The sequence below is a fragment of the Salvia splendens genome, chromosome 5 (assembly GCF_004379255.2).
Source record: "Salvia splendens isolate huo1 chromosome 5, SspV2, whole genome shotgun sequence".
In the NCBI taxonomy this organism is placed as follows: Eukaryota; Viridiplantae; Streptophyta; class Magnoliopsida; order Lamiales; family Lamiaceae; genus Salvia; species Salvia splendens.
The window spans coordinates 17421548-17445875 of record NC_056036.1 but is presented as its reverse complement, the minus strand read 5'-3'; the positions used below and the strand labels follow the sequence as shown (position 1 = coordinate 17445875).

Sequence of the window (24328 nt, the reverse complement as noted above, 5' to 3'; positions counted from 1 at the left end):
AATTGCATGTTTACAAGTTACAATAATTACAAATCGAAAACATATGCCGGTCTTGAAGTCTTAAACAAAATTTAAATACAAATGAGACTACTAGTCAACAACTAATTACAAATGACAAGAACGACGTTGAAGTTCTTAAACGTATAAGTGTATTATATATATACTCTTAACCGGCGAAGAAGATCTTTCTACATAACTAAATTAAGGACACCTTTAGCAATTCAACTTTAAATGTTGAGTTTCGTCTAACAATCAACAATTATAGTAGAATTGTCAAAAGTTTCCCTCATTTAGCCGTATAGAGAAATATACTTCATCGACTAGAGTATATACAAATACAATTATGTAATTGTATTTGCATATTTTTAAAGTAGGAATTAATGGGAAAAAAAGAAATAAAAGAAAAAGGACTTGAGCTCAACTTAAATTTAAAATTTAAGTTGAGGTGCCTACGTATCCCAATTGCTCATTTGCATTAGGGAATCAAAGTCCACGTAGTTCTCTTTTCTTACTTACCTATTTGGCTTGGCCGGCGGCGGTTGACGGTTGGCCTAAGCTTCATCCCCGGTGAATTCATCTTGTGATCCCTCTTGACGATCATCCCAATCATTTTCTTGTTCTCGGACGTCAGCTTTGGCCCAATCATCAAGTAACATCATGGCTTCCATATTTTTCATCGAGAGCTTACTTCTTGATTCATCCAACACGCGCGAGCCAACACTAAAAGCGGACTCGACGGCTACGGTGGAAGCCGGAACAGAAAAAATCTCCTTGGCCATTGAAACAAGGATGGGAAAATCTTTCTCGTGGGTTCCCCACCAATCGAGGACGTCGATTTGGGCGGGAGGAGTATGACCTTCATCACCAAAGGAAAAGAGTGAATCAAAATATAAATCTAATTCACTGACCATACCTGAGGACCTTCCGCCGGTGCTGTAGTTGTATAGGTCGGCTAGTTGGGATTGCGCGTCGGGGTCATCATAATCGGCTTGAAATGCAAAGCCATAGTTATGTTGTGGAGGAGGGGGTCTTCTGACTTGGTGAGTGGTGTTATACTTGGTTTCATATTCGGTGTAGAGAGAGCGCAAGTTATACTCGAGGTTTTGTTGCACAACTGATCGGTCCGGGAGGTTTATTTGAAAGGTTTCTGAGAGGTCGACTCCAAATTCGTCACTGGTATCGGATTGGATTGCTTGAAGCGGACCAAGATCAATTGAACTCAAATTGTTATAATAAAAATCTAAAATTCTAGAGGTACCTGCTAATTTCCATTTTGGATCCAATACCTTTGCAATCAAAAACACGTTAGGAATCTCATTGAAATACTTGTGCCATTTTTCAATCATATAATACAAAACGCACATTAACTCGGGAGAAGAGGAAGCATTTTTCATTGCAGTTTTAAAACCAAGGGATATGTACATGCAATGCTCCAAAACACGAACATCAGTGCAATAATAAATACCCGACAATTCAACAGTAGCATTTTTAAAATATTTGAACAATTTAAATAAAGCCAAACTGTTATCCCAACAACTATGCTAAAGATATAAATCACGGTAGGGATTAGTTCTATAAAAATCACATAAAACATCTTTATGTGTCAAAGTAGAATTCAGACAATCATATGTCGAATTCCATCTATGAGACACATCCATAGTAAAATTCGTGTACCTGACATTCTTTTGATGGCAATATTTCTTCCATGCTTTGCCAATAGGTGGCTTTTGATGGATTAATCTAACTGCATTTCTAATAGGAGAAACATGCTTTTGCCATAATTCAAGCGCATCCTGTACACATAAATTTAAAATATGGCAAATGCATCTTTGATGAAAATACTTACCTCCAATTACCGGTGTACAAGCCGCAATCAAATCGGCGATACTTGCGGTGTTGGCAGTTGCATTATCAAAACCAATAGAAAATATCTTGTTGCATAACTGAAACTCATTCAACACTTGTATAATCAAAGAAGCAATTTCGGGTGCATTGTGTGGAGTTTCAAATTCTCTAAAACCAATTAAACGCTTGTTCAAAGTCCAACTATTGTCCACAAAGTGAACCGTAATACCCATGTATGAATGACGGTTAAAACAATCCGTCCAAACATCTGAGCAAATGTTCACCCTGTGGCCCAAGTTAACTAAATAACGTGATAATTCTACCTTTTTCTCCAAGCATTGCCGAACGGTAGATCGTTGCACGGTCATTCTACCTATTCTTTTGATTGCTACATTCAAACCACTTTGCATAGTAACCTCAAAACTTTTGTCATCAAAAACATTAAAGGGCAAATGCTTCATAGCCGTCCATCTAGTCATTGTATCATCAAAATTCTTTTTCTCATATTTAAATAGAGGCGTACCTGACGAACCCGAGCCGGCGGGTTGGAAGTTTAGTTGGCTTTGGGTAGAGGTAGTGCCGCATTCTACCGGATGCTTTGTCACCAAATGGCTACGGAGGGTGCCATATCCACCACTGGCGGACCATTTGTACACTTTATCGCAATAGTTGCAGTAAACATGAAACTCCGAAGTCTCTTCTTGAGAGTTCGGATCGTGAGGATTTGGAATCACCACCGGGACCCTCTTGTAGTGTTTGACAAAAATGTCCAATTTCAAAGCTTTTGCCGGGTTAGTAGCGGGTGGAGGAGGGGGAGGCATCTCCTCATTTCCGCCGGTGCTAGAAGGAATACGAGAATGCGATCTATCCTTGTTGTTGTCCGAGTCCGACGATATAGTAACGTCGAACTCCTCATCTTGTTGGGAACGACCTCCCCTACCCCCACCTTGTTGCATTTCAGCAAGTAGCATGGCGGTCCTATGATCTTCTTCCATCTACAAATATTATGTACGTAGAAGTTAAAAGTATGAACGCAAAAAAAAAATTAATGAAATTTTAAAATATGAATTGGAAAACAAATTTTTCATTACTTACTTGCATGCGTTCGGCTGCCAATCGGGAAACCTCTTCCATAACATCTCGACGACTAGGTCGTCGAGATTTTGAGGGACGCGTAGTACTTTGATCTTGGGCTATTCCCTTGCCCCGATCACCACGTCCCGATCCACCACGAGAAGAAGACATATTGATAAATGAAAGTAGTATGGACTTGGAATGAAATATGTATGAAGTATAAAAGAAGTGGTAAATTATGAGCACATACACAAATATAGTAGTGAGTAGAAAGTGTAGAATTGAAACGTAAACTTGCGCAATTAGAGAGAATGAGGAGAGAATAGAGAAATGAAGATTGAGAATGAAATCCTTGTTAACACAAGAATGGGGTAAGGAAATATGAAGGAGAAGTGAGGTATTTATAGGAGTAAAATTGGATAAAAAAAATTGAAATTTGAATTCGGCCGAACCGCCGGTTTACCGCCGGAACCGGCGGTTCAAGCATAAACCGGCGGTTCGTCCACGGTTTGCGTCAGAAAACCGGCGGTTTATGACCGGTTTTGCAGGCCTAAACACTGCACCTACGACCTAGCCTCTGAAAAGTCACCGGAACCGGCGGAAACCGGCTGCCAAACCGGCGGTTTCTGACCGAAAACCGGCAGTTTCTGACGAAAACCGCCTGTTTCCCGGAAAACCGCCAGTTCCCACCGAAAACCGCCGGTTTACCTAAACCCTATCTGAACCCCTACGAACCCCTAGCCTACTTTACACTGTTCGACCCTTTGAACCGGCGGTTCGAACCGCCGGTTCACGGTTCAAGATATTGCCGAACCTGAACCGGCCCTTACGACCCGCCGACCCTTCTGCCGGTTCAACCCGCCGGTTCCGGGCCAGGTTCCGGTTCATGAACCGGCGGTTCCGAACCGCCGGTTAACCGGCGGGCCGGGCCGGTTTGTGCATGCCTACATTCAGTATGTTTGATAATTTGTTCAAAAGAAATATTCTTGATCTTTGAACGCAACTCCAATAATTCTCTTGCTGAGGTTGAATTGGATTTGTTCTTGTTTATTTTCATAATTTCATGCCATTGGTGACTGAATTCAGTTTCTGTTGCACTAACATTTCATCTACTAAGATCAAAAAAGGATCATCTCAGATGTTGAGCTTTAAACATGATGAACTTTTCATACTTGCAAGATGGAATTTGAAAATCCCTTTTCTTGTTTAAGATGACACATTACGACAATAAGCAACATCAAGCAAGCATTTGTTTGAAGAGGTTCTTCTTTGGAGGGAGATTGGTGTCTGGTCCGGACGTATCTTCTTTGTTTTTGTCGGCCTTCTTGATCGCTGCCCCTGCCCTTGGATTTTGTATAAAGGCCATCCTTAAAGAAGACAAACCTGCTGTTTCTTGTTATCCTGTGCGTATAGTAGCTCTTGTACTCACAATTTTGGTAAGCGAATCGGTTAAAATTTCATGTTATAGATTCTGTTGTCTCAGGACATGGATGTTTTTGCAGGATGTAGTCTTCCTTCTCACTTCCAGCAGAGATCCCGGGATTGTACCAAGGAACATGAGGCCTCCTGAATGTGATGATTCATTCGAGATGAACACTCCTTCAATGGAGTGGGTGAATGGCCGAACACCTCATCTCAAACTTCCTCGAACAAAGGATGTCATGACCTCAAAGGAGAAAAGCGACATCGGAATGGGAAACAAATTTGCAGAGGGAAAGAGCAGCACACTTCCTGATATTCTTCTAATCATAGAATATGGTGGCATTCATGACAACCTTAAACAAAAGGTGATTGAGAGAGAAATGGTTGCCGATTCAGACAACTTTGCTGTTCCTGTTGATCTAGAACTTGAGGAATCTGCAGCTTCTCCCATAGTTGAAGTTGTGCCCTATGAAGAGGAGAAATACGGTGTCATGAAATCTCAACCGAACACAGCACCAGATCAGACTGATTATTAACGATTCTCTGTCTGTACGTACTAGTTCTGAGTCATCCAGTTTATAAGCTGTTGCAACAGATAGATATGCACCATTTCATCTTGTAGTAATCTTATCTTGTATTACCAAAATTGGGGGTTATGCAGAGGCCTTTTGATTTCAAGATGGAAGCTTTTAGGTCGAAAAAAATTGAGATTTATGTTGTGTGTTTGGGAATCAAATTTCCAGCAACAATGATAATCAGAATAATGCAAGATCTTAGACAATGCTATGCAGTGATTAGCGTTCTCGAAAAAATTGCCAACATCTAACAATTACATTTCAATGTAAATGATGAAATTACAAGAATATGAACATGGCTGTGTGCGTACCTCATGAAATCAGTCGACTCTGTCTCCATCGACTTGGGTTGAGTTCAAACTGCAGCTCGTTTACTGATCTTTCTGCTGAAAAACACAAATTCAGTTCATAAGAGGAAACATTGTGTTGTGAGTTTGAATTAAACAAACTTAGTTTGCAGTGTCTGAAATATCAGAATAGGGTTTGCAGATTTCTGCCATCTGTTTCAAGCATTCAGAATGACTAAAAATGCAAAGCAAAGTTATGAGATGAATAAAATTAGCACCATGTTTATTTATAACACAAATTCATATGTTCAACACAGCACTAATACAATTACAATATTCTAACACACATCAAAAGAATCAAGAATGCTATCATCTCTAATCTGCAGACTTCAGTTTTGTTGCATCCTTCTTAGCAGCTACAGATTTCTCCTCGTTTTTACCCCGAGCTAGTATGCCAAACACCCAAACTGCTGCGAAAGTGGCCTGAACCGGAGCAAGCCAGTAAACAACCAAATGCTCCTTAGTGATATGCTCCCCATTAGCAAAAGCCCAACCCATCACCTAATGAGCAAACACGAATTTCCCGTTGCTTTCATTGCATCAGATGTATAATTGAATGAAGAAAAAAAATCTGAGGATACTTACAGAGGCTGGATTCATGCAGCCACCGGTTAGGTCCGCGCCTAGGGTATGAAGACTGAGCTTAGACAAGCTGGAAATCCATGTTTTCATGAAGAAACTATCCTTGACCTTTCTAGCCAGCCCGAGGGAGATGAAGACGATGCAAAATGTTAGCAGACCTTCTGTCAGCGCACCCTTAGCAATACCGACATTCAAGACAGGCCCCCGTCCAATCCCAGGAAACGTGCTCAAGATGAGCCTTACGCCATAAATTGCCCCAACGACCTATTCCAAGAGATATGGGGGTAAAAAGCTTTGCTTACCAACATATATTACACAATAAACGAAAACGCAGAAGCAATATAAGCATTGATGAGTTAGAAATAACTCTAAAAAGTACCCCCATTCTACCAAACAGTGATGGAAGCCCGTTTGCTCAAACCAGTTACTCATAAGGAAAAGTTGAAACGCATTCCTTGTCACTTCATTACTAATGTCAATGACATTTTAAGACTTGTACCTACTAATTGTCATGACAATCTTTGAAAACTCAATGAACCCTACGAGAGCAAACAAAAGCCATGACGAAGAACACATGCTGCCTCATTTTCAAGCAACCGATCAGCCAAGCACAGTTGTAGATAATGGCAAGCTGAGCTAGGGCGTAATCAAGTAGGCTGAGCTCACATCTCTTGAAGAGTTAAATTTCTGATTTTTAGTATATTAAAAATCCAATTTTGTTACATTTTAGTACATCTGTCCTCATCAAAGTTCCAATCTTGCAAACATAGAGGAGTTTTTATTCACAAAAAGCACAAAATACTTAATACCAGATCTTCAATTCAGTTTATCAAAATTTGAATTCCTCATAATTTCCAATCCAGAAGAACTCATAAGGCACTATCACAATATTGCCCTATCAATTGAACAGTCGGCTCAACTCACACACACAAAAATAGAAATAAGAGTTGTGCAACAAATTCAAAAATTAGAGAAACCAAGAACAAAATTGAGCTTAAATTTGGAGAGAGAGAGTTAAACCTGGGCAGGAACTCTGGCGCCAAGAGTGAAGAGGAAATTGGAGAAATCGCCTGTGAAGGCGGCGGAGAGGAGGGAGAGGGGGTTGTAAGCACCACCTTTGGTGGCCTTGACCATGAGGGCGAAGAAGAACATGTTGAGGATGGAGAGAGCGAATCTGACGATTTGGGCGTCGAGATCGTGAGGTCCATAACCCAAGATTTTGTGCACAAAAATCTTGTTTAGAACGCTCGACCACACCCACATGAAAGACATCGCGAAATCTGCTGCTAGCAGCCGCCACCCTCCCGCCATTGCTGATGCTCTCTCTCTCTCTCTTCAATTCTCAAGAAACGTCAGGGCGAAAGAGAGAGGTTGACCAATAGAAATTGAGTTGAGCTGTTGGAATGGGAATCTTGTGCTGTTTTTCGGAGAATCTACTACGAAGTGAGTTTGAAACCTTTTTTGCATTGGTCGGAAATTTTCATTCCTGCTTTTAGTTGTAGAATATTGTTTCAATTTTATTTTATTTTATTTTATTTTATTTTATTTTATTTTATTTTATTTTATTTTATTTTGATTTTGATTCTGATTCCTCTATCAATTTTCATTTTAATTTATAGCAGTTCTAACTTATAGGGAATCGTGTTTTATTTATATATTTAATTCTTAATACAAAATTTACTCTTTGTTTATTCTTTCTGTGAAATCTATTTTACTTAATATTTTTTGCATACTATAGTATTTTTGGAACCTATTTCTGTCATAATATTCCTTCCACAATATTAATTTCAGTTTATAAACTACGTGAAACCGACTGTAAAATGACGTAACATCTCGGTCGTCACGTAAGATTAATTTCACCAGAAAATTTAACCGTGATAAAAATCTAAATTGACAAAAAAAGTGTTTTTTTACCAAAATTTAAGTTCGTGATAAAAATCTAGATTGACCAAACTGATGTATTACTCCCCCTGTCCGCCATTAGGAGTCTCATTTGAGTTCGGTACGAGTTTTAAGAAATGTAAAGGAAAGTGAGTGAGAAAAGAGAGTGGAATATGTGGCCCATTTTTATAGATTAGTTTTTTAATAGAACATGAGTGGAATAAGTTAGTGGAAAGTGAGGTATACCTACCATTTATAGTAAAAGTGAACCGAGACTCCTAATGACGGACGAACTAAAATGGTAAACCGAAACTCCTAATGACAGACGAAGGTAGTATATTCTTTTAGCTATTTAGCCTTGTTTTATCGAGTCTCTATTTTATCACCTTAGTATTTTATGGTATATTTTATTATATTTTTTACTTTATACTATTTAACTTAAACATTCATAAAATGTCTCAATTATGATACTCCACAATGGAGCAAATTTCTAAAATGTGTATATGTTTAAATTAAACAAATTTGTTTTAATAAATATACATAACGATGCCTTGGTTAGGGGTGGGAATATGGATATCAGGTATTGGGTTTACCCGTACCCGACCTGATATCCGGCGGGTATTGGATACTCAATATCCAATTTTATGGGATTGGGTATGAGATTTGGTATTGAAATTTAAGATAAATCGGGTATTGGGTAATCCGAATGGGTATCGGATATTACCCGAATATCCAATTTATTATTTAAAGCATTTTTTAAATTAGGCTTAGTCATTTTGGGCTTCAAGAGCTGTGCTAATTTATTTACTAATTACAACTTACTTGGTTAACTTTATCTAAACTATATAAATAAGTCAATCTCTCTTACTCTAGGTCACGACTTATCCAAACTCTCAAGTTTTACGTATTGCATAACCAACTCATGTGGTTTTTATATTTTAGTTAATTATTTGGACTTTTGAATTATATCATCAGTTGCTTCTACAGTTTAATTAATTGCGTAACTTTTATTATTTTACTTGCATATTGCATAACCAATCCCTATAAATATAATCATATACTTTAAAATAAAAGTGACCCATTTATAGTTTTATACTACAAAATAAATGCAACATTAAAGATATTAGACAATTTAAATATTTCTATATTTATATTAATATATAAAATTTGAATTTTTTTTATTAGTTATTAAACACATGTAAAGAGTCGGGTATTTGGGACTCGATACGTCGGATATGGATACCCGGGGCAGGTATTGGAGTACCCGAAAACATATCAGGTCAGGTTTTGGATAGACATTTAGATGATTTTTGGGTTTGGGTACCCGGTTTTTTCGGGGAGGGTATCCATGAATACCCGTATTCCCACCCTTAGCCTTGGTCACATCATTCGGTACGTTTAGTCCAATCAAAGTACTATTATTCAAGGGTAAAATATTGCATTTTGGATCTCAATCCTACTCCAATTTTCTTGACAATTTGTTACGATTTCAGTTATTGAAATCGCAAGCTCAACCACACCCCGCACACAATCCACAGCTTAAACGATACAACAATTCCCAATCAACACCACATCACACCACCAAATCAGCATATTAATAACAGAAAATATAAGAATACAGTGAATAACACCAAATTGCATAAATTGAGCTAAGTTTGGATACAATGATGAAGAGCAACGAATACTGTATGTAAGGGAAATGATAAACAGAACAATGACATGAATTAGATAATGCATCGTATCTACGATCCTAGCCCAAGCGCTCAGGGTACACATACAATTTTCATGAATGCTATCAGAGAAGAGAATATCTGCATTTATACCCAATTTTCCTTCTTTCATTTGCATTTAGACCCCTCGGTTTTCCTTCTCTCTCATTTGCATGAATGCTAGAGCCCGGCTGCCATTGCCTCCCATGGTGTTTTGGCTACCAATAGGCCGGTGCGGTACCCTATCGTTACGTCTACAGCAGCTCAATGTCCGCTGCGAAACAAAAACCAAGGTCGTTCTCCATTTACTTGCTGCTCCAACTTTTCATTTCTCAAACTGTTTTCATGACTAACAATCAGAAGAGAAAACATAATCAGTTTGTAACCGAGAATTCTCTTTTGTACATTTGTAGTTATTTCTCAATTATATGAGTTTCTTATTATCCAGGACAACGTGTTTGTGAATGTGGTTGCTTCGATCCAGTACCGGGCATTGTCCGACAAAGCATCAGATGCCTTTTATAAGCTGTCTAACACGAAGGAGCAGATCCAAGCATACGTTTATATAGATATCATTGATTTAACCTGTGTTTTCTAATCAGAAACATAAATGATATGGTTGCGGTGTTGTGTGAATTTCGTTACAGTTATCAGGGCAAGCGTACCAAAACTGGATCTCGATTCCACTTTTGAGCAGAAGGATGAGATAGCTAAGGCTGTGGAAAACGAACTTGAAAAGGTAGCGTACGTATGCTCTTGACAGACGATACATGTTTACTCGCTATGATGCTGGTTATCATACTATACCATTACCAAGTAAATCTTGATTATCTTTTTGTCTTTGCATGCTATGTCTGCTTATGGATTTGAGATAGTGCAGACTCTGATCGTTGACATCGAACCGGATGCTCAAGTCAAGAGGGCTATGAACGAGATAAATGCAGGTATGTCATCGAACCAGATGCTCAATCTATAATGAGTTCATTTTCGTTTATCTGATAGCGTATCGCTGTTGCAACAGCTGCTCGGCTCAGGGTCGCTGCAACTGAGAAAGCCGAGGCTGAGAAGATCTTGCAGATCAAGAGAGCCGAGGGAGAGGCTGAATCCAAGTACCTGTCCGGGCTAGGTGAAGCTCGTCAGCGTCAGGCCATCGTAGACTGACTGAGGGAGAATGTGCTCGCCTTCTCGGAGAACGTGCCTGGGACGGGCTCTAAGGATGTGATGGACATGGTCCTCGTCACTCAGTACTTTGACACGATGAAGGAAATCGGTGCTTCGTCTAAGTCCTCTGCCGTCTTCATCCCTCACGGACCTGGGGTCGTTAAGGATATCGCGTCGTAGATCCGCAACAGCCTCCTTCAGGGCGAGAGCGCCATGCCCGGTTTCCATGCCTCGGACTCTGTTTAAGTATAATGATGTGTATATATCTTCCTGCCTATAGATGATCATACTTTGCATTTGAAGATTCTATTTTGTCATTAAATATGTAATTTTGTTACTTTGGGTGCCGCATTGCCTATTGTGGGACGAAAACGACATTCTTTGTGTTAAATATCTATGATTTCTACATCCATTTGACAAAATCAATCTATTGGTACTATAAAGCTCTTTTGCCTTCTGGCAAGGTATTTTTAACCTAGATGTCTTTTTTGATGAATGTTCATTTCATTTCCAAGTAATCTCTCCCTCTTCGGTTATTTTCAAGGATAAAATGATTTCGTCTCGGATGTAGCAGCGCCACTGACAATCGAACTCCGGCGAACTAAATGATGGCTGTAGGACAAAGCTTCAACGTATGAAACGTAGAGTGAGAGCTTATGCCAATGCTAAGAATCGTGTCTTGATATCGAGAATGCATGAATATACCTTTCTATTTATAGGCCCAAGTCTACTACTCATGGAGCCTATAGAAGCAATGCAGAGTCGGATGTTAGAGACGTTACAAATGTTTATCTTGGAGCGTGAACTTGGACGGATGTATTTAGATACCTCCCATGTCGATGTTCGCTTTGGACAACCTGATCAATGGGCATGCATGGACAAATATGTGTCAAACCACATATGCTTATTTGCCACATTGTTTTCATATGCGTGTCCAATGTGTGATTAATTAACATCTCACTACACCTCAATGTTTTGAAAACTAGATGGTTTGGCGACGAACTGGTGCCTAGTCCGGTACTGTTTGTGCTATAAAATTAGTAGAGAGTTGGGCCATTTTAGACCTGGTGAGTTGCCGGTTCGGCCAAAAGTCGATTATCGTGCAACAAGTTAGTCAATATATTACACCTTTACCATAAGAATGCACTTTCTAATTTTGGAAATATTTTTTTCTCTGTAATGGGGTGAGATCCATTCTCCACTAACAATAATATTTTACTTTTTCTCTCTACATCTCTCTTATTTTATCAATTTTGCATTAAAACCTGTACCGAACCCAAAGTGTATATTCTTTTAGGACGAATGAAGTAGTATATATTGTTATTAATATAGCTAAGAGTGAGTATATACAATCACAAAAACTAATGATTATATTAAGGGCATGTTCAGGTTTGTGGATATGTCAAGTATTGAGCTCAAATCTGGGTTTAATCTAGTGTTCAAGTAACTCTGTTACTATCGGCAGAGCCATATAAATAATGAAGGGCCCGCACTGTCCCTCTAGCTTTTAACAACAAATATATTCAACCAAAATTCGTGTCATTTATTTCTGCATCATAGAAGGCGCCCAAAATTGAATTTGAAATTGAAAATACTATTTTACCCCTCAGCAACACGCTTTCTCTCAAAATCAAACAATTAATCCGTCTAGAGCCTTTGTCCTAGCGGCAAGGAGCTTAGACATTATTGTAAGAGATGCCGAGTTCGAGCTCTCATGATATCATTTGTAATTTCTTCCATTCTTCCATTATATAGGAGTTTATTTTTATATTTTTTAAAAAAATCAAACAATTAATCCCCATTTCATTTCCCCCAAATTTGAAACGCCTGTGCGCGAACCCTACATTCATCGTTGCTTTCTGCCCCAACAATTTTGTCTCGGAGTTCAGTAGGGAAAATTCTTGTGTTCAGTGAGTAGTTGATGTCGTCGAACGGAATTATTGGAACCATTTCTTTGTAATATCCCTAAATCGACTTGGGTGTGAGCGTGGAGTTTGGGCCTGGTTCACTTTGTTACGGGATTTAATCTTCTGTGTTCGTTTTTGCCATTGTAGGTTGATAAAGCTCAAGCTATTGATTGCAGTATTTCATCCGGCGAGGTCACCTTCGGCGTACGAGTCACCGACTACGTTGATAATTGTTTGAGTTGGCTAAATCCCGAGGTATTCATCATTACAGATCCTTCTTTTATGTGCAAATCTAAGCAATCATTGATTAGCAATTTTATAAACCCCCCCCAAATGGCTAATGAGTTTAAGTTAAAGGCTGATATTTTACGATGGATGCTTACATCCAGGGCTGGGAATCGGTTCGGTTCGGTTCGGTTAACCGACTCCCCAATTTTCCGAAAACAAAGAACCGGAACCGGAACCTAGAAGGAATCGGTTCGGTTCGGTTCGGTTAGGAACCGATTTTACACGGTTCGGTTCGGTTCTAACCGATAGGAACCGAATTGGAAAAAAAAAATTAACAAGTTGTTGCAGGGATTCGATCCCTAGTCAATGTGTGAGAAAAATGGCCAGCCTACCACTTGCGCTACAATGCTCTTTGTTTTTCTTATGTTTGTAGAAATAATTATGATTATATTTCGCATTATAAATTAAAAATAATGTTTTGAATAGGGAAATAATAAAAGAATTTTTGAGGGAAAATGAATAATAGAAATTGGGGAATTTTAATTTCGGTTCCCTCGGTTCTTTCGGGTATAATCGATCGGTTATCGGTTAACCGATAACCGATCATAGCTACAAACGGGAACCGAAACCGAACCGATAACCGAATTTATCGGTTATCGGTTAACCGACTAACCGAATTTTTCGGTTCGGTTATCGGTTAACCGACTAACCGATGACCGAATTCCCAGCCCTACTTACATCATTTAATCTTGGTGCGTAACACTTTATGTCTCGTTTCTGCATCATGATTTCCACTGTTTTTTTGGGTGGTCTTCACCACAGAAACCGTTGTGTTGATTTGGATGAGTTAGGAACTGTTATGTGCTATGTATGTTGTGATACCATGCAACAGTAAATTTTTTGATGAGTAAAGAAAAGAGTTTGTTGAAGATGTCACTAAGCTCCAGGAATGACGCTGCAATGTGCATGATGCTGGAAGATATTATGTGGGTTTATCGGGTTCAGATGAATGTCCTCATATATCGATATATGAACGCTCGTACTAGACAGAAAATGAGGAGGATTTTCGAGCATGCATGCAAGTTTAGCGTTCTACCCCAAATCCCAGTACAGTTGCAGCGCTTGGACCGTCTTGTTCACTTCTCAAATGCTGACTGCATCTCAAACCTGCGTATGGATCGCAACACGTTTAGTCAATTATGTACTATTCTACGTGCACGTAGAGGTCTTACAATTGGCAAATGTGTTGGGATTGAAGAACAATTTGCTATCTTCGTGTCCGTTCCACCACAAGAAAAATCAGGTCTTGCGGACTGCATTTTGGCGTGTAGGGGGTACAGTTTCCAATTATGTGCATCGAGTTTTATGTGCTGTGTTGAGTTTGCACTCGGTATTGTTATCAAAGCCCACGTCAGTTCAAGATGATTGCACAGATAACCGATGGAAATGATTTAAGGTCAGGACATTATGTTTTATGTCCAACATTGTGCAATTTATATTTCCCTCAAGTTACTTTACAGAGATTATTCGAAATCTTCATTAATTTCTCCTTTCTTTCTTTCATGCCTTGGCTTTTTTAGAGGTGTTTAGGTGCGCTTGACGGTACGTACATCAATGTATTAGTCCCCAATGCTACAAGCCTAGATACAAAACGCGTAGAAGACAAATTTCAACAAATACACTAGTAGTGTGTGACCGAAACATGCATTTCGTCTACCTCCTCCCTAGGTGGGAAGGATCTGCTAGTGATTCTCATGTATTGCGAAATGCAGTGGCGCGTCGAAATGGATTCAAAGTGCCCCAAGGTACGGTACTATTCAGACTTACTGAAACTTATACCCATTTAGGTTCACAAAAGTGTTTACGTTGAGTGATTTGATGTTTTTTTTTATTTGGGAGTTATTAATTGATCTTTGTTTATGTATAGGTTGTTACTATTTGTGTGATTACGCATACACAAATAGCAACGAGTTTTTAGTGCCATACAAATGGGTTCGATATCATCTAAAAGAGTTTGGTCCCGGTACAGAGCAACTACATAATCCCAAGGAATTATTTAATATGTGTCATACGAAGGCGAGGAATGTCATAGAGAGGGCATTTGCGGTATTGAAAATGAGATGGGGAATCCTTTGAAGCGCCTCCTATTATCCAATTCATACTCAAATTTGGTTGATAATGGCATGCTTTGTTCTCCACAACTTAATTCGGCGCGAGATGGTGATTGATCCCTTTGAACTAGAACTAGATGAGGATACCACCACCCAAGTACAAGATGAGGACAACAATGTGCATGACTATGTACAAACTGTAGTGCCCACAACCGAGTGGACACAGTTACGCGAGGAGATTGCAATGGAAATGTGGAATAACTTCTAGCTGAATTAATTGTTGTGCTGTTAACTGTTGTGCTATTGTTATGCGGTCATTTTACTAAACTATGTAGAACTTGCTTCGTTTACTTTTGCACTTTAATGATGCTTTGTTTACATGTGGCATAATTTGTTCTCTGTCCATAATGTATGTGTTTTATAAGGATGAGTTATATGGACCACCCGATTGTTGCTGCGGGAATGGGAGGATGAAGGTAATGTGTGCGGGAAAGTATGCAAAGAATCCCAGACGATACTACCTGAAGTGCCCAACGAACGGTACTCACCCAGGGAGTTTTAAATGGTTAGATGACGTTTTAAGGCATCCAAATGTTGTCAGTTCCAAGGTGGAGGTTAGAAAAAGAAAAACGTGTCATGGAGGTCGGATGAATGTAGTTGCCGAGGGAATACAATCGGATGTCTGGTCAGTGCCTAACATCACCAATCGACGACTTGACGATGTCAAAACGAATGTATTGATATGTTTCACCGGCTTATTACTGTTACTAGCTGTCCACTAGGATATCACCAACCAACAATTACTACTAGATTTGATCAAGCATTTAAGCCTCCACACATCATGTTTTAAGAACTCCAACGCGGCAGAGCCCATTTTTGGCGGTGGAAGATTGATGATGCAGTGCATCCAGATTGAGTTGAAGGGGATTAATTGATATATCTGTGCATGTAAGGATGGATTAGGGTAGATATATGTCACTCACATTAAATTTCAATTGCATCTATAAAAGGGTAAGTAACATATCTGTTACACCACACAACTATTTTGCCACATTTCCAAACACAAATGGCTCTCCCACCCCGAACCACTTTTTTGTACAAAGGCGACTGGACTCCTTCATGTGATGCGATTCTAGTCGAAACATTGTTAACCCTGAAGGCCGAGACACATTGGAGTCATGACTACTTTCCATCGTGGTTCCTACTTACGGCGGCCGAGAAGATACGGAACGAGCTCGGTGTTGCTTTCACCGAAGCAGCACTCCTCGACCGTGTTCAATAACTAAGAAAGCGCTATAACACATTCAAGTATGTTGGTCGTCAACCAGGTATCACTTGGGACCGGACCAGAAAAACAATCGTTACATCCGACGAAATGTGGGCAAAGATATTAAAGGTATGGTCGTATTGGTTTGACTGCATTTCATGGCGCTAACTGACTTTTCATCCTTTTTTGGTTCGAAATCTATTCATTTGGTTCACAAACTAATCGCTTCGCCGGGGCACACTATTTCAACAAAGAGCCCATATACTTAGAGCTTGCATGTTTGTTCGGCTGGGATGACGTGAAAGTTGAAGGTGAAAAAGATGTAATAGTTTTGTCGGATAACACGGTGGAAATCTCAAACGCCGATATAATCATCATCGAGCCCGCTGAGTAAGAGGAAGAGGTCAACTGTCCTGTCGTGTGGCCGGGTCCAAAGGTCCAGCGTAAGCTCTTTCCCGATGAGGTGAACCATGCTCTAGACCGCGAGTCCACAACCTCACATGGTGTTTACTTCATAGATGTCGCACCTGACGGTCAATTGAGGACTCAAGTTGAGAAGGGGAGAGACTTGCCAAACCAAAAGTGGTAGGCACGGCTGATGTAGGAACGTCGACGCTGTCAAACCGTGTTAGCTATGGGGGTCCAACAACCCCATCGGGTGGTGGCCCCATATTGCAATCCGTCCATGACCGTCGGTAGTTGGACTTAGGGGCAGTGCCGATCCTTTCTAAAAAACACAATGTCTAGTGTTGTGTTGGTGACAAACTTATTTGGATGACACCTTTTTAGCTTTATCATAATAGCCCGTAGGGAAATATTTTGTACACGTTTACATACGTGAGTATTCTATTTTGCTAGTTGATGCCTACTATAATATTATTCTATTTGGCTTATGTTTTAACCTCAATTGGTGTCGGGAATCGACTTGCTGATTCATAAACTATTGGAATTAAAGAAGTGTGCTTCATTTATTTTTACAAGTAATGAGAGGAAATATGTGTGTATTTAAAAACATGAAAGTTATGCAATGTGATTTCCGTTGTATGAAAACAATTTGGAACTAATTTTTGTCTTTGTTTCCTAAGTAATGCAACTATCTTACCTCAATTCAGTCCATGAAATGAAGAGGCCTTAGTCTTCAATGATTTGTGTGCTTGATGAACTTCCAATGAACATAAACAAATTTTTTTGAAATATTCAAGTATCATGGTTAATAACAAAAAACAACGCTAAAGAGAAGAGGTTAAATACTAACACGTCCAACATAGCGAAATAGATTATATATTATGTGCATAAAGTCCGAAGAACGGCCCAACCCACGAAACAAGTCAGTGGGGTAAAGACTGTACACCCACGCTTACACAACATTATTGCTTACAACAAAAGACTGTTTAATATTTAACCCCTAATAAACCGTTCCCCCAAATTCAGACAACACATACCAACTTATAGCCCAACAACAATGGATTGTCAACCTTCCTTATGAGCCTAGCTGCCGTCGGCATCCCATTAAAGACCTCAAGTCGCTGCGGTTTATCCCCTAGTATGTTGCAAAGCTCGTAGTGTTGGTGAAGAGTTAGGCCGTCTGCTATCCCAAGCTTGTAAAAAAACTTCCTGCCTTGCTTTCTCCATATCAAACTCGTAACCAATTCTTGCAGAGATCATCTCCAAACGCGTGTTGGTTTCAGCATGAAGATTGGTGAGGAATTCCATAAAGGCTGCATCACAGGAGGCCTTAGTGTGGCTGCCTGGGCTAGTTTTGTTGATCGAGGGTTGTTTGCCACCATTTCCGGAGCTAATGTCATTGAGTTATGTATTATAGTTGCTTCTGCAAATGGATCAGTGGGGAAATTGTCAAACGACGGGCGGTAGTCATTCTCGTTGCATTGACATCCCCCGCCGAGTTGAGCATGGAAACGAGTAACAGCGTCGTCTACCTCCTGTGCGGCACCGCCGGTAGCTCTATCTCTCCCGAAAATCAACTGCCACGTCTCCCAAAGCGGCCATGACTTTGTCCTCATAAACTTTGCGTCCTTATCAGTCTAATTAGACCACGAATGAGTTAGCACCATAATATACATTTTGTGCGTATCGAACTTAGATGTCGAGTAAAATGAGAAGGAACCTCACCGTCACAATTTGGTACCACTGGTCGTCGCTACAGTCGATTTTGTAATCCCCATCCGTATTAAAACCAATTCCACTTCTTGACAAAATGGATCGTAGAATCCCATAGCTTTTCTTCCATGCCGATATCTTAGAGGTTATGTGGGGAGTACCTTTCAAGTCAGTTTTGGGAAATTCGGCACGGAGATTGTCTTCAATCTTGCTGAGATAACCCGCACGAAAACCGTTGTTGGATTTCTACCCACTAGCTGTGAGCTCTAGTAGGGAAGCTGCAAGAATCTCCTCTTCTTTTGGCACTCACATCCGTCGAGTGCAGTCACCTTTGCGAAACTTCTGCCTGGGGGTATCGGTCACCACTACCAAAATATGAAAATCAGACATCTCTTCTATGGAGTATTTCAGGGGAACTAATTAGGGCTGTCAATTTTCGACACGACACGATAATCTAACACGAATCCGCACGAAATTATTGGGTTGGGTTCAAGTCTTATTAGATCCGGGTCCTTATCGGGTTGACCCATTAAGAACCTGATAATTTCGGGTTGGGTTCGGGTCGGATGCGGGTCGGATACGGGTAACCCATTAAGAAATAATATTATTATTTTTATTATTATTTAAAAATATATATATTACTTTAATTTTTTAATTTCTTATAAATTAGGTTTAAATAGTATAAAACGAATTTTAATTGTGTAAATTAGGTTAAAAATTAAGGTTTAATCGTGTAATATTAGGTTTTAATCGTGTAATATCAGGTTCGGGTTGTTATCGTGTCGTGTCAACCCATATTATATCGTGTCGATAACGGGTTCGTGTCGGGTGCGGGTCGTGTTCGGATTTGAAGGTAGCAGGTCGGGTTCGTGTTCGGATTTACAGTTTCCTTAACAGGTCGGGTTCAGGTTAGGCCTTATTGGGTTGGGTCATTATCAGGTTGACCCGATATCGACCCAATCCGTACGATTTGCCAGCCCTAGAACTAATAGGAAAATCAGACAACTCTTTAAAGGACAATTTTAGGGGAACTTATTATTAGCCTATAAAAAACTAAAATACCCCTTCAATCCAATTGAGAACGACTCACCGTTACTACCGAAGGTTGCAGAGCTGCTAGCCCATGGTCGTTTTCCTAGTCCCCTGCTACCTACGGCCCAACGTATTGAGAGGAAAACAAAATCACTTCTCCTTTAGGTAGCGTGTTGGAGACAACATAAACTTCATCCAAAAATTACACAACACAATCGCATAACCAAGCAGTAATACGATAAACAAGCATTTCTCGAAATAGAACACACCGTTGACCATCCACAATGGTCACAAAAAATCCAAACAATAACTGCTTCGATCCTAGCGCCTCGCAGAAATACAAGCACAGATAGAATTCAACCAAAAACACACATCTCCTAGCTCACAAAAATTGGGCATAAATCACAATTCAACCATTCACTGATGTATTAACCATAAAGTCAAATACCTGGTTGGGTTACACCTGTGCTCCGATGAAATCCCGAATCCATTGCTAAAATATGGTTTGAGAAATTGTGGTGACGTTTGCCCATTTTTTATAACTCCCGAAATCCACTCAAGATTTTAGGTTTTGCCGCGTTGATAAGTTGCATTCTAGGCCTTTGTTACTGGTCAGTATGATGGGTTTAACGCACATTATGTGCAAAGAAGTTGCTGAAGTGTGCATGTTAATGGTACAAGCCAGGAGGAAAGGCGTCAGAGTGATTCGAGTGAAAAGGACGCTAGATGGATGCAATACTGGCCAGGATGCATGCCGTAAGGCTCGAGATGGAGAAGGGAGGATCTGCTAGGAAACGACCAACTATTTGAGGGGCAAAGATGAAATTTTACATGAAGAGACATCCCTAGAAATTAGGGCAAGCCACCCTATAAATAGAAGGTCACATGAAGAAATATGAGTTTTCAACTCTTGGAGGTCCCGATTCCTTACGTGGAGACTAGCTCCACCACTTCTCGTTCCTCGCCCTTAGTCCACAATCACTTGAAGACTCTGGTGCTCTGCTGGAGAGGGGTTCGCTGCCTTTCCAACTAGCCATCGTAGTTTTAAGAAAATCAATTGTTTCATCGCCCGAGCGGCCAAACAATCTTTATTAGGGCTGGGAATCGGTTCGGTTCGGTTCGGTTCTAACCGAACCGAAAAGTCGGTTAACCGACTCTCCAATTTTTCGAAAACAAAGAACCGGAACAGGAACCGAGAAGGAATCGGTTCGGTTCGGTTAGGAACCGATTTTACACGGTTCGGTTCGGTTCTAACCGATAGGAACCGAATTGAAAAAAAATATAAAAAGGTTGTTGCCAGGATTCGATCCCTAGTCAATGCATGAGAAAAACAGCCAACCTACCACTTGCGCTACAATGCTCTTTGTTTTTCTTATGTTAGTAGAAATACTTATGTTTATATTTCGTATTATAAATTTAAAAAAAATAAAAACAACCTATTATAATATGCTTAATCCAACAATTAAAAAAATTTACAACCTGCTCAATCCAAAAGTAAACATGGCCAGCCAACCTAATAGTATTATAGTACCAAAAGTTCAAATATTCAAAAAAAGTAAACACCGTTCAAAGTTTCCAAAACAACATGGTCAATCCAACAAAGTTTACAACCTACTCAATCCAACAAACATTCAAAGTTCAAATATTCAAAAGAAAAACTCCAAGTTCAATTTTTCAAAATTCCAAAACAAATGCACGATTAATTTAACTTTGATCTGGATCACTTGAACTAGACCTCAACAAATCCTTCTTCTTCTTCAAACATGAAGCATGATGCCTCCACATCGCGGATGTGCCATTTAACTTCGGATCAGCCGCTATCAACTAATCACACCGTTTGCATTTTCCTTTTTGAACCTAATCAACAATCACTTTATCAAATTCAGCCCACACATCCGACCTCTCTACATTTTTACGCTTTTTTGATGAATTCCCATTTTTTGACGCCATTCCCTTTCCTTCTCCCTTTTCCCCTAGCCCTAGTTCTTCAATTTCAATATCTTCAAGAATATCGAGGTCTGGCCGGTTGCTACCTACGTCTTGGGTGAGAGATTCTGAAGTTTCCATCTTCAACAGACAACAAATAAAGAATCAATGGAAGCTGATTGAGATAGACTACACAATTGAGCACAGTAAATATTTTAAAACCAACATTCAAACTTGAATATACCTATTTCTTATTCAAATCAGAACCACTCATATTAATTATATCAAATTTATTAATACATTTCTTACTTTAATTTAACACATGTATCTACATATATGTGTAGATACATTTCTTACTTTAATTTAACACATGTATCCAAGAATGATCATTGACAATGAAGATCAACATCAAAATTAAATAAAAAGCATAAATTTAACACATGTATCTACATATATGTATGTAACCAAGAACATTCTACTCATATTTAAAACTAAGAGCATTGTTTCATCTCTACTGACATTAGAGTCAATCAACAGCATAACTATTTATATACTTCTATATACTAGTATTTCTCCAATCCTCGCAAGGATGCATTCATCGCAATTCATTCAAGCATTTCATCAAACAGTTTTCTGGCACTAGCATTCATATTTTTTCCAATCTATAATTCTGACAGAGCATAAGTTGTGGCTGTGCGACTTACCTGATGTGGCTTTGCTGGCGGCTACGGCAGTTGGAGACGCGGCGGCGAGACTGGCGGTGCGGCGGAAAGAGACACACAGCTGCGGGTGGGTGTCGCCGGCGGAAAGAGTCGCGGGCGGGTGGGTGTCGCCGGCGTGTGGGAGGGGCGGAGTGAGTCGTGTGACTGTGGTTCAGACGCTGGGAGTGGGAGAAAGGGTTTGTATTTGTTTTATCAAGTTTGGGCTCATGTAACTTGGGCTCAAAATTAAAATGAGTCTTTGGGCCATTTTTAAATAATTAAATTAAATCAGCTAAGCCCAATCGGTTCTTTACGGTTATAACCGATCGGTTCTCGGTTATAACCGAGAACCGATCGTGACCTTCACACGGGAACCGACACCGAACCGATAACCGATTTTTTCGGTTATCGGTTAACCGAGAACCGATATTTTCGGTTCGGTTATCGGTTAACCGACTAACCGATGACCGAATTCCCAGCCCTAATCTTTATTGCTTTCTGTTATTTTAATTTCCCGTAGCAAACTTATTTTACTCAAAGTTTCACTGTTGATCGAAGTTGTTTACTTGGGTTTAAACATTCTGTATTTTGGATCTAGTGATTATGAAGTCGAACTTTGTTGTTTTCTCACATTTCGGTTATGAATGCTTTCTTTCTGCCTAGATTAGTTAGAACCGTTAGCTTAGCGTTAATTGAAGTAGTTTCATGCATGTATTTTCTTTGTTAGACTAGATCTGGTTTTTGTGCAAAATTACAAGTACTTCGTTCGTTTTAATTTGAAGAAAATGTCTAGTTCTAATCGTTGTGAATTTCTGTCATATCGGATGTTAGTCAGTTTACGTAGTAGTAGTTTTGCATGCAAGCATCTCAATTTCCAACTTTAATTCCAGATCTGAGTTTATTGCGAGTTTTACTTAAGTTAATTAATGGAGTCCATAATCTTCTGCATTTTTTGATGACGAAGACAACATCTCTATCTGGTTTGGGGACCACTTAGTGCTTTTAGCCACCTTTTATCTTTTGTACTCTCACTTTTCCAGCCTTTCTACATTTCTGCATATATTGATGTATTAACTCTACTTGATTAATTATGCATTTGCTAATAATATAAATTGAGAAGTTAAGAAATGTACCTTAATATTTAGCTCATTCTCAAGTAGGGGAGGTGGGGGTCGAAGTGTCCTACCCCATTTTTCATAATAGGCTAAGATTCTATATATATACAGGGATATCAATTTTTCTAGAATTTTTTTATTCCTTATTTAATGTATTAAAATATGTTCATTTATAACCATCATTATACTTCCAAAATATTCCTAGAAATGAATAGAAAATATCATCTCATGCCGACGTTTCATTTCTCTACATATTTCTAGAAGATTTTTATCAATTATTTTCTTTTAGATCGAAATAAACACATGCACGCACATATAGTTTAATCCATTTATTTGCTTTGGGTTATTATTTAAATATTTCATAAGTAGGGTCCTCTTCTAATGCTTATAACACCATAATCCAAAACTAAGATTGAATCTACATTCTTAGACATTGAAATGAGTGGATGAGATTAAAGCTCACAAATTTCAATAAATAGTAGACAAAATATCAACAAAAGGGTAATATGGTCATTATTTTATCATATGATCATTTTCGTGGGTGTTTTTTATATCAACATAGTGTATTACAAATATCAACAATATGACATCAGAATATCAACACAAGTACACGAAAATATCAACACAATTTTATTGATATTTACCTACATTATATTGAGATTTTGCATACACTGTATTGAGATTTTTTTGCATTTGTTGATAAAATCTGTTTATCAACATGTATAAAAATTAAAATATAATTTATCAAATTTCATCACCCGAACATCGTCGGAACATATGCAATTGAGATCTCGTTGGAATCCATATAAAATTATCTTTAATTTGATATATTTTTTGCGAAAAAATAATTTAAATCGAGAGAGTTACATAAATTTAAAGTTTTAAGATGATTTTGATGAGAGATAATTGACATTAATACCTAAATAATTTTTTTAATTTAAAATATAATCCATATAATATTATTTTAATCACTTAATTTATAATTGCTAATTAGTTAGCAATTATATGAATATATGTTTTCCATGTACCAGATTTATTTATTAATATATAATTAGCAATTATATGAATATATGTTTTCCATGTACCAGATTTATTTATTAATATATACTTTCATGCACATGCTCTTTAATTAGTTATCTCATATATATAAGACATCTATATGTACATAGACACAATGACACACGCACATACGTATATATATATTATATTCCTATTTTATTTTCAATACTGATTTTTCATTGATGGTATAAAAATAGTTTAGTACTTTAATAAATTTTTGGACATTTCTTAGAAACCGGTCAACAATATTATTCCACAATTTTTGAAA

The 24328-nt window shown here is 38.7% G+C and overlaps 1 protein-coding gene, 1 long non-coding RNA gene and 1 pseudogene across 4 annotated transcripts; 2 read left to right on the top strand and 1 right to left on the bottom strand.

Moving 5' to 3' along the window:
• Nucleotides 1–5465: 5465 nt before the first annotated feature.
• On the bottom strand, nt 5466–7318 carry LOC121802141 (probable aquaporin SIP2-1). Its single transcript, XM_042201720.1, has 3 exons — nt 6866–7318; nt 5849–6109; nt 5466–5764 (listed from the first exon to the last, which is right to left on the bottom strand). Exons 1-3 carry the CDS (start codon nt 7154–7156, stop codon nt 5579–5581), a joined length of 738 nt encoding a protein of 245 aa, XP_042057654.1. The 5' UTR covers nt 7157–7318; the 3' UTR covers nt 5466–5578.
• Nucleotides 7319–9612: 2294 nt separating this feature from the next.
• LOC121803918 lies at nt 9613–10842 on the top strand (annotated as a pseudogene).
• A 1332-nt stretch (nt 10843–12174) lies between these two features.
• Nucleotides 12175–15229, top strand: LOC121805482. Of its 3 annotated transcripts, XR_006051493.1 has the most exons (5): nt 12176–12552; nt 12651–12758; nt 12893–14187; nt 14312–14536; nt 14659–15229. It is a non-coding gene; the product is annotated as an uncharacterized LOC121805482 (long non-coding RNA). The 3 variants fall into 3 exon arrangements; XR_006051491.1 differs by having other exon boundaries at nt 12175–12506; nt 12651–14187; XR_006051492.1 differs by having other exon boundaries at nt 12651–14187.
• The last annotated feature ends 9099 nt before the right edge of the window (nt 15230–24328 follow it).